The following is an 11,408-nucleotide window of genomic DNA, read 5'->3' as shown; positions in this document are numbered from 1 at the left end:
TCTCTACTAAAAATACAAAAAGTTAACTGGGCATGGTGGTGCGTGCCTGTAATCCCAGCTACTCAGGAGGCTGAGGCAGGAGAATTGCCTGAACCCAGGAGGCGGAGGTTGCGGTAAGCCGAGATCGTGCCATTTGCACTCCAGCCTGGGTAACATGAGTGAAACTCCGTCTCAAAAAAAATAAAATAAAAATAAAAATAAAAAAAATAAAAGACACAAAACCCTTCTTTTCCTTATAAATTAACTAATCTTTGAGTATTCCTTTATAACAACACATGGATTAACACATTGTTTAACAAACCTTCATTATATAGTTAAGTGGAGTAAATGGTACCACTGCTTACTAAAAAGTAGCAACTGTGCAAATACTAATTTTTTTGTGTTTTTGGGACTGAGTCTTGCTCTTGTTGCCCAGGATGGAGTGCGTGATCATGGCTCACTGCAGCCTTTACCTCCTGGGTTCAAGCAATTCTCCTGCAGCCTCCTGAGTAGCTGGGATTACAGGAACCTACCACCACACCTGGCTAATTTTTTTTCTTTTTAATACAGGCGGGGTTTCGCCATCTTGGTCAGGATGGTCTCAAACTCCTGACCTCAGGGGATCCACCTACCACGGCTTCCCAAAGGGAGCCACCACGCCCAGCTTTGAAAACCTGTAAATATTAAACATTACTCCTCCCCACCATTAGTAACTATTGTACTTTCACTATGCAACTCAGATCAAAAAGTGTTAGGAGTTCCTAAGTGTAATGATTTGTTTTTCACATTCATGTGTGGGCTATGAAAAAAATTTTACATCTGGCACAGTGGCTTACTCCTGTAATACCAGCACTTTGGAAGGGTAAAGTGGGACATCACTTAACACCAACTAGACACTACTCTCAGCAACATAGCAAAAACCTGTTTCAAAAGACAGCAACTAAGTCATGTAATTATGGTAATTACTTACTGTAATAAATCCATATCCCTTGGATCGACCAGTTTCACTGTCCATCATCAGCTGGATACTTTCAATCTATAATTGAAAAGCACAATTACTATTTAACTTAAAATCAGAGTACAAAGCTACTTTATTCCCTGAGACATGGTTTTAGAAATCTAGCAGTCTCCTCATACTACAAAATAGAAGACTTATCACAACACCTCATCACCAAGAAGTCTTTTTAAAGTCTTGTAACTATAATTTTATATTTAATATGAAAAAAAAATTAGGCTGGTACGGTGACTGGCTTCTGTAATCCCAAGACTATGAGGAGCTGAGACAGGCAGATCACCTGAGGTCAGGAGTTTTGAAACAAGTCTGGCCAACATGGTGGAATCAGGTATCTACCAAAAATACAAAAATTGGCTGGGCTTGATGGTGCATGCCTGTATGCCCAGCTACTTGGAATACTGACACAGGAGAATCACCTGAACCCAGGTACTCCAGCCTTGGCAACAGAGCAGGAGTTGGTATTTAAAAAAAAAAAAAAAAAAAAAAAAAGTCTAGAAACTTCCCAAGCAATGGGGAGCAGGGAGCAAACTATGATTTTCAAACTAGAATTATCTTTCCTATTAATAAACCACAAAAAACCTTCCTAAATTACCATTAGAAGATAGAAAAAAAAAAAATCAACATGTTTCCTTTCCACAATGCAATAATTCCCAATTATACTAGACACAGTAAATCATAAAAATAGAATAACTAAAACTGACAATGAATTTGGCGAAAATTGTGCAATTCTGTGAATAGCACTAACTAAATACCATTGAGTTTACTTTCAATCAGTTAATTGTATCACAATATTCCCAATTAAGGTGGCCATACAAAAAAAGCATGAAAAAATAAAAACAGAGCACCCAGTCAGGTAGGGTAGCTCAGGTATGTAATCCCAGCACTTTGGGAGGCAGTAGGATTACATAAACCCAGGAGGTGAATACTACACAGTGAACTTCAATCATGCCATTGCACTCCAGCCTGGATGACAGAGGACTACCTCAAACATGAAAAAAACTTTTAATGTTAGGCATATTTTACCAAAAATTTTAAAAGAGAAGTGGGCCGTGCGCAGTGGCTCACGCCTGAAATCCCAACACTTTTGGGAGGTCAAGGCGGTGGATCACAAGGTCAGGAGTTCAAGACCAGCCTGGACTACATGGTGAAACCCCATCTCTACTAGAAATACAAAAATTAGCCAAGTGGCACACGCCTAAAATCCCAGCTACTCTGGGGAATGAGGCAGGAGAACTGCATGAACCCAGGAGGCAGATGTTGCAGTGAGCCAAGATCGCACAATTGCACTCCAGTTTGGCGACACAACCAGCCTCTGTTATCAAAAAAAAAAAAAAAAAAAAAAAAAAAATATTAAAAACCAGGAGCAGTGCCTCATCCCTATAATCCCAGCATTTTGGGAGGCTAACGGGGGAGATCACTTGAGCCCAGGAGTTCAACATCAGCCTTAGCAACAAACAGAACCCAACTCTAAGTAAGAAAAAAAAAAATTTTATATTAAAAAAAAATTAAGGGCGGGCGCGGTGGCTCAAGCCTGTAATCCCAGCACTTTGGGAGGCCGAGGCGGGTGGATCACGAGGTCAAGAGATCGNAAAAAAAAAAAAGAAGTGATGTATTCGCTATTGTTTGTTAAGCCACAGAATGTCTTTGGAAGGCTATACAAAAAACTGGTAAGGGCTACCTCTAGGAAAGGGGTCATCGTGGATAAAGTGGGGCTATGACAGGGATGACATTTTGGGGAAGCATTAGCTAGCAACAAATAAACAATATAAATTTTAAAACAGATCTTTAGGCCAGGTGCAGTGGCTCACGCCTGTAATCCTACCTCCTTGGGAGGTCGAGGCTGGTGGATTGCCTGAGCTCATGAGTTCAAGACTAGCCTGGGCAACACGGTGACAACTGTTTCTACTAAAATGAAAAAAATTAGCTGGGTGTGGTAGTGTGCACCTGTAATCCCAGCTACTTGGGAGGCAGAGGCTGTAGAATTGGTTAAACCTGAGAGGTGGAAATTACAGTGAGCCGAGATTGTGCCACTATACTCCAGCCTGGATGACAGGGCAGTGTGGCTTACGCCTGTAATCCCACCAAGCTGGGAGACTAAGGCGGCTGGCTGGATTACCTGAGGTCAGGAGTTTGACACCAGCTTGGCCAACATGGATAAACCCCATGTCTATTGAAAATAGAAAACATTAGCTGGGCCTGGTGGCAGGCACCCGTAACCCTGGCTATTCAAGAGGCTAAGGCAGGAGAATCACTTGAATCTGGGAGGCGGAGTTGCGCCAGTGTACTCCAGCCTAGGCAACAAGAATGAAACTCTATCTCAAATTTAATTAAAAATCTGACAAATCATACTCTAGAGTAATTAAAATAATTTAAATATCAAATGTTTCCCGATGTTCATTTTTATGTGGTACCTAGATTTATCAAATATACATGATTATTCATTTTGAGTAGCTGCCTCCTGCCACTATACTCAGCTAATTTTTCTATTTTTAGAGGAAAAGAGGTTTTACCATGTTGGCCAGACTCGTCTCAAACTCCTGACCTCAAGGAATCCACCTGCCACAGCCTCCCAAAGTGTTGGGGTAACAGGCATGAGCCACCGCACCTAGCCAGTGAATACATTTTTAAAATTTTTTATTATTTTTTTAATTTCTTAGTGAATGCATTTTTAAAAGTTAATGTTTATTTGTTCTATCTAGCTTTCTTTACATTTATTCCTTTTGCTAAAATTACTGAGTGGAAAAGGTTCATTGCTCAGTGACAGGACTGAGAAACTATCACTCCCTTACACAAAACTGGGTGGACACTCTTGCTTCAGGTAGATAGCACCAACAAGTCCTCTAGAACAAAAGCCTAGATGCTATGTAGTGACCTCAATATCACAGTGCCAGACACAAGGCCTTGTGGAGACTTGGAGGCAAGAGATCAAGCTGTTTTTTGACTCTGCCATCTAACAGTTCATGTGGCCCCTACTGCTTTCATTTTCTTAATATAGCACATAATGGCACATCATTATGTGCTATATGCACATCCACCCTCAAACACCCCAAGATCCTTGATACTTATAGAAAAGTCAACAGAGGCTGGGCGAAGTAGCTCATGCCTGTAATCTCACCACTTTGATACGCCAAGACAGGAGGATCACCTGAGGTCAGGAGTTCGAGACCAACCTGGTCAACATGGTAAAGCCCTGTCTCTACTAAAAAAATATGAAAATTAGCCAGGTGTGAGGGTGGGTTCCTATAATCCCAGCTACTTGGAGGCTAAGGCAGGAGAATCACTTGAAACCCAAGACGTGGAGTCTGCAGTCAGCCAAGATCGTGCCATTGTACTCCAGCCTGGCAGACAGGATGAGAATGTCTCAAAATAAATAAATAAAGTGAAATTACTGAAGAAAGTGAAGTATCACAGTGGATCAGAAATAGTTCACATAGTGTTAGGCAGAATAGCCTTGCCAGAGGGGCATTCATAATGCAGCCACTAAAGATTTCAACAAACAGAAGAGCAAAACTAATCAGGCTACCAAGGCCTGGAACTGAGCATATAACCTGGGAGACAGAGCAGAATTTTTTTTTTTTTTTAATGGAGACACAGTCTTGCTGTCACCCAGGCTGAAGTGTAGTGGTGGGATCTCAGCTCACTGCCATCTCCACCTCCCAGGTTTCAAACAATTCTATCAAAGCCTCCAGAGCTGCCAAGATTACATACACCTGCCACTATGCCCAGCTAAATTTTTTGTATTTTTAGTAGAGACAGGGTTTCAAATGTTGGCCAGTATGGTCTCAGTCTCTTGACCTTGTGATCTGCCAGCCTCAGTGTCCCAAAGCGCTGGGATTATAGGCGTGAGCCACCACGCCTGACAGACAAAGCAGAATCTTAAGATCTTCAATGTTCTTTTAAAAACAAACTTTTAAAAAGAAATTCTACTAAACAAAAATAGTCTTCCTATGATGTAACAATTTTCTTTTGAGACAGGATCAAACTGTTACCCAAGGTGGAGTCAAGTGGCATGAACACAGCTGGGATTAAAGGCATGAGCCACAGTACCCAACCAAAGTAGATTTTTTAAATGATTAATTTTAATACCCATTATGCATTTCACATGGCATTATGAATATTAGCAACATTCTTTAAGTGACCTATACTAATCTGTTTTAACCTATGTTGTCATAATAAATTTTTCTAAAAGCAACCCTTATCCTCTTAATATTAATCTCCTGGAAAGATAACAAAGTAGGAAATACAGAAATTATTACATAGTTATACTCAGATCAACAACCTACTGAAAATTCATTGAAGAACTTGGACTTACCCTTCCGAAAGGCTCAAAGATTCCACGAAGCATGTCTTCAGTTATATTAAAGTGTAATGAACCCACATAAAGCCTCATAGGTCCAGCACTTCCCTTTTGTAAATTGTTTGCCATTGCTGCAGCTCTATTTTTTTCTGCCTAAAAGACAAAATGCACATCACACAGAGCCAACACACAGCAGCTTCACTGGGGTAAACCACACAGATTTGCCTAACAACTGATTCAAAGTTTACAGTGATAAAAATATCACCCTGGCTGGGCACGGCGGCTCAAGCCTGTAATCCCAGCACTTTGGGAGGAGGCCGAGGTGGGTGGATCACGAGGTCAAGAGATCGAGACCATCCTGGTCAACATGGTGAAACCCCGTCTCTACTAAAACTACAAAAAATTAGCTGGGCATGGTGGTGCATGCCTGTAATCCCAGCTACTCAGGAGGCCGAAACAGGAGAATTGCCTGAACCCAGGAGGCGGAGGTTGCGGTGAGCTGAGATCGCGCCATTGCACTCCAGCCTGGGTAACATGAGTGAAACTCCGTCTCAAAAAAAAAGTACAGTTTCTATATGAGACAATGAATATACCTGGAGATGATTATTGATTATTCCATCACTATAAATTTAATAAATAGCATTGAACTGTATACTTTAAAAACGGTTAAAATGCTAAATGTGTATGTATAAAACTACAATGAAAATAATTTTATTTATTTAGAGTTTTATTTTTTTGAGACAGTGTCTCACACTATGTTGCCCAGGCTGGTCTTGAACTTCTGATATTAAGTGATGATCATTCTTCTTTCTCAGCCACTAGAGATTGCTAGGGATACAGCACATCCCATATAGACACAATCAATATTCATTAAAATTAACACTCTTGAGATTAGTATAACCAAATGTACAGCTGTTTGTGATAAGGGGCATATGCCAGAACCAAACTATATCACCAAGCAAACTTGTTGAGTCAGTCGTCATCTCTCCATAACCAACAGAACAAAAGTTGTCCATTTACATTCTAACGCAGGCTTCTCTTGTAACAAACTGGCGTACATTTGGTAGTACTGCTCCTAAAACAGTTTGTTACATGAATTTAAGTACCTCATTTAATATGCTACTTCTCAGCCCTTAGTCCTGCCAATCCACACCCAGCTAGTAAGTTTGTCTTCCAACATAGGAAATAATCTGAGCAATTATCTTCTTATCCAGTTTACAATCACATTATACTCAATAATTACTACTTAATGTAAAGCAGAACCTTCTAAAAATGAAAAAACTGAGGACAATAGGGCCAGCGCAGTGGCTCAGGCCTGTATTACCAGGACTTTGGAAGGCCGACATGGGCGGATCACTTGAGGCCAAGAGTTCGAGACCAGCCTGGCCAAAGCAAAACCCCATGTCTACTAAAAATACTAAAAATTAGCTGAGTGTGGTGGTACATGCCTCTAACCCCAACTACTTGGGAAGGTGAAGGACAAGAATCACTTCAACCAAGGAGACAGAAGTTGCACTGGGCGAAGATCACACAACTGCACTACAACCTATGTGACATAGTGAGACTGTATTTAAACAAGAAAGAGAGAATAATACTTTGGCCAAGGTTACGTAACAGCTTACCTAGCAGTGAAACTGATATTTCAAGTCACAATTGGTTATAAAGCAAATAAAGAACTTCACAAAATTATGTAAAGTCAGTCTGATTGGCCACAGGGTCCCACGCCTCTAATATGAGCATGTTAAGAGGCCAAAACATGATTTAGAGGCTCCTCTCTAAATCATGAAATATCAGTCAGGCATGGTGGTTGATGCCTGTGTTCCCAACTACTTTGGGGACTGAGCTGGAAGGATCACTTGAGCCTAGCTAGGAAGTTGAGGCTGTAAATGTGTCACTGTCCTCCAGCCTGGGCAACTGAGCCTGTCTAAAAACAAGTTAAATTTGATGAAGTAACCAGATTATTAAAAAAGAGTTATAGAGTATTTAAGCTGTTTGAAAAAAACCAATATGACTACTGTACTTCATTTTGCTCAAAATATTAAATACTGTCTTTGCTATTTAAAAAAATCAAGGCCGGGCATGTTGGCTCACGCCTGTAATCCAACCACTTTGGAGGCCAAGGCAGGCGGATCACCTGAGGCCAGGAGTTCAAGACTAGCCTGGCCAACATGGTGAAACCCTGTCTTTAAATAAAAAATTTAAAAAAAATTTTTAGAAAGTAAAAGAATCGAAGTCATTAATTAGTGACAAAAATCAGTAACTTGTTTCTGAAGTCTCCCCCCACCCTCCACCCCTGTAGGAAGAAGAGACAGAAGAGGGCCCTACAGGCAGTGTGGTGGGATCTTGTACGTGGCACAGAGGCAGAAAAAAAAAGTCATTTGTTTATTTATACAAATGAATACAAATCAATTCTAATGAAAGGGTCATATTATATAATCCACAGAATGATACATTCCAACTTCTTCCCATCCATAAGAACTATTAAATGCTGTCCAAGTGCAGTGTGGCCAAAGTGATCCTAACACCTCAAGAGGCCCAGGCCAGAGGATCACTTTATTTATTTACTTTTTAAATAGAGATGGAGTTCCACCGTGTTGGTTAAGCTGGTCTTCAACTCCTGACCTCTCAGGTGATCTACTTACCTTGGCTTCCCAAAGTGCTGGGATTATAGGCGTGAGCCACAGCGCCGAGCCCAGAGGACCACTTTAGTCAGAAAGTTTGAAACCAGCCTGAACATCATGGCAAGACCCTGTTCCTTCAAAAAATTTAAAACTTACCTGGCAATGGTGGCATGTACCTGTAGTCCTAGCTACTCAGAAGACTGAGGCGAAAAGACTGTTTGAGCCCGGCAGGTCAAGGCTACAGTGGGCTGTGATTATGTCACTGCATTCTGATCTTTAAGACCATTATCTCAAAAACAAGGCCAGGTGCGGTAGTTCACGTCTGTAATCACAGCACTTTGGAAGGCCAAGGAGGGCGGATCACCTGAGGTCAGGAATTCAAGAGGAGCCTGGCCAACATGGTGAAATCCCGTCTCTACTATAAATACAAAAAGTAGGCCAGATATGAGGGGTCATGGCTGTAATCCCAGCACTTTGGGAGGCTGAGGCAGGTGGATCACAAAGTCAGAAGGTTCAAGACCAGCCTGGCTAAGAATGGTGAAACTCCATCTCTACTAAAAATACAAAAAATTAGCTGGGGGTGGTGGCGCGCACCTGTAATTTCAGCTACTTAGGAAGCATAGGCAGAGAACTGCTTGAAATCAGGGGATGGAGGATTCAGCGAGCCAAGATCACACCACTGCACTCCAGCCTGGGAAATAAAAGCAAGACTCTATCTCAAAAAAAAAAAAAAAAGTAGCCGAGCATGGTGACAGTCTCCTGTAATCCCAGCTACTCAGAGGGCTGAGTCAGAAGAATCTCTTGAACCCAGGAGACGGCGGTTGTAGTGAGCTGAGACCAGTCCATTGCACTCCAGTCTGGGTTACAGAGTGAGACTCTGTCTCGAAAAAAACCAAAAACCAAACAACAAAAGGGCAACACAAGGAGATAAGACAGGATGACGGTCTTGAGAAAACTATCGAAGTAAGCAAGATAAAGTTTAAAAAAAAAAAAAGGTCCTTGAGAACATCCAACTCCTAAGATAATGAGTCGCAGTTACTGTAGATGAGGCACAGGACATGAAAGCACGATACCATGCAACAAGAGGCTTTCAAGACCATCAATAATCAATCATTTAACCAGGAAAAAAATTACCTGTGATGCCTGTACTATGATTGGCACTCCTAAAACTCGTTGGCCAGTTAATCCTATTGCTAGAGGCACCGAGCTAACATCAACAAACTCCACATAAGCAATTCCTTTGGAACGTCTTGAATTTCTGTCAGAAATCATCCTCACATCTCGAACCTAGAAAGAAAACAGTTCTGTTTGTGCAACCATCCATTGTAAGCCATGTACATATAATACTTTCAAGAAGAGACATTAGTGTTGAAGAATGAAGGCATTATGAATTTCTTTAAAAAAGTAAATGTGTAGGACAATTCCTATATTCTATCCATATCTTTAAAAAAATGTGTAGTAACATTTATCAACTCTAATACTGTAAGATGCAAAACAGAAACATTACCACAAACAAATACTGCTACTAAATCAAAAGATTTGATGTTTAAATGTTTTCTCTTGCAATATCTACCTATTTGACCTCCCTACACAGGCTAAGATTACCTTTCCTACTGTAGAGAAAAACTCTTCCAAATCCCTTGGTCGAATTCTTGCTGCCAGCTGCATACAGAAGACTGTCCTTGCATCTCTTTCCTCAGGAGTTAGATTATCAATAGGTTCCCTAATAGGAGTAAAAAACATAAAATTAGTTTTATAACAGATTATTTTAAAATAATTTTTTATTTCTCCATATATTTCAACAGTTCTTCAGGTACAGGTACTTTTTGGTTACATACATGAGTTCTTTAGTGGTGAATTCTGAAATTTTAGTGTACCTGTTACCTGAGCAGTATACACTATATCTCTCACTCCTTTCCCAACTCCTCCTCAGTATTTTCATCTTCAGAAATTAGGTCTTGCTATGTTGCACAGGTTTGCCTTGAACCACTGAGCAATCCTTTTGCCCTAGAACCCCAAAATGCTGGGATAACAAGTGTGAGCCACCATGCCTGACCTAAAACAAGTGTCAAACATTAATTTTCACAGAATGAGTAAGCTGTGAAACTAGTCTGTCATATTCCCAAGCCTATTTTCAGTAAGATCTATTGACAAAAAATTTCCATAAAACTATTCAATTTAACTCAATTCCTTCTAAAGAATAAAGTTTACTGTTTCTTATAATCGCATCTTACATGGCATTGGCACAGAAGTCTAATGTCCTTACAATCTCAAAAAGGGTAATTTTTCTAAAGAAAGGATCAACCAGAAGCCTGTTTAGTAACAGTCATAAAAATAACATTGGACCAATCACAAATGCCAGACTGATATAAAATCAGTGTAACGGATGCTTCCTTACAACAAAACCATAAAATTATAAAGAAAATTAAGTTTGATAATCACAATGGCAAACTTGAAGTGAAACCCCAAATGATTCCAAAAATTCTATTTATTTTACAAATTTAGATTGTCTATTAACATCATCTCTGTTACAAAATACCAATTAGTTTAATGTTTTAAGTCAATCCTTAAAGATGTAAAGCCTAAACATGCTCTTTTCCATTTTTTGGACACTCTCACAGGATGTACAAGTGGTGGGTGTGTTTGGATGCTTTCTCTTGCATTATCACTCCACCTATAAGATTTGTCACAAAACCTTTTTTTATTCTGAGACAGAGTCTCACTCTGTCACCCAGGCTGGAGTGCAGTGGCATGGTCTTGGCTCACCACAACCTCCGCCTCACAGGTTCAAACGATTCTCCTGCCTCAGCCTCCCAGCTAGCTAGAATTACAGAACATGTCACCATGCCTGTTTAATTTTTGTATTTTCAGTAAAGATGGGGATTCATCATGTTGGTCAGGCTGGTCTTAAACTCCTGACCTTGTGACCTGCCTGACTAGGCCTCCCAAAGTGCTGGGACTACAGGCATTAGCCACCCTGCCTGGCACAAAAGCTTTCAAGGCCAAGAGTAGTAGTGGGCAGACTGCTTGGCTCAGGAGTTTCAGACCAAACTGGGCAACACGGCAAAACCTTGTCTCTACAAATAAACAAACAAACAAACAAAAATTAGCAGGGTATGGTGGCTACAACTTATAGTCCCAGCTACTAGGGAGGCTGAGTTGGGTGGCATTGCTTATGCCCAGCTATTAAGAAACTACAGCAAACCATAAATGCATCATGGCAATCTAGCCTTGGTGACAAAATGAAATCCTGCCTCAAAGAAAAGAAAAGCTTTTTGCTGGGCCCCACGGCGGGCAGATCACCATGTCAGGAGTTCAAGACCAGCCTAACTAACATGGTTTTGAAACCCCTTCTCTTTTTTTTTTGAGACGGAGTTTCACTCATGTTACCCAGGCTGGAGTGCAATGGCGCGATCTCAGCTCACCTCAACCTCCGCCTCCTGGGTTCAGGCAATTCTCCTGCCTCAGCCTCCTGAGTAGCTGGGATTACAGGCAC

The 11,408-nt window shown here is 40.8% G+C and overlaps 1 protein-coding gene across 9 annotated transcripts in view; it reads right to left on the bottom strand.

The window, feature by feature from the left end:
- RBM39 (RNA binding motif protein 39) overlaps positions 1-11,408 on the bottom strand; it is a 43,647-nt gene that overhangs the window by 15,530 nt on the left and 16,709 nt on the right. For all 9 annotated transcript variants that reach the window (XM_017513205.2, XM_017513213.2, XM_037732960.1 and 6 more), the window contains 4 exons: positions 9,518-9,635; positions 9,047-9,199; positions 5,307-5,444; positions 950-1,015 (listed from right to left, as the gene is read on the bottom strand). In XM_017513205.2, coding sequence (XP_017368694.1) covers positions 950-1,015; positions 5,307-5,444; positions 9,047-9,199; positions 9,518-9,635 — 475 coding nt within the window. The remainder of the gene's footprint in view (positions 1-949; positions 1,016-5,306; positions 5,445-9,046; positions 9,200-9,517; positions 9,636-11,408) is intronic.

This window comes from Cebus imitator, unplaced genomic scaffold (assembly GCF_001604975.1).
Source record: "Cebus imitator isolate Cc_AM_T3 unplaced genomic scaffold, Cebus_imitator-1.0 Scaffold18, whole genome shotgun sequence".
Lineage (NCBI taxonomy): Eukaryota > Metazoa > Chordata > Mammalia > Primates > Cebidae > Cebus > Cebus imitator.
This window is presented reverse-complemented; position numbering and strand designations above follow the sequence as displayed.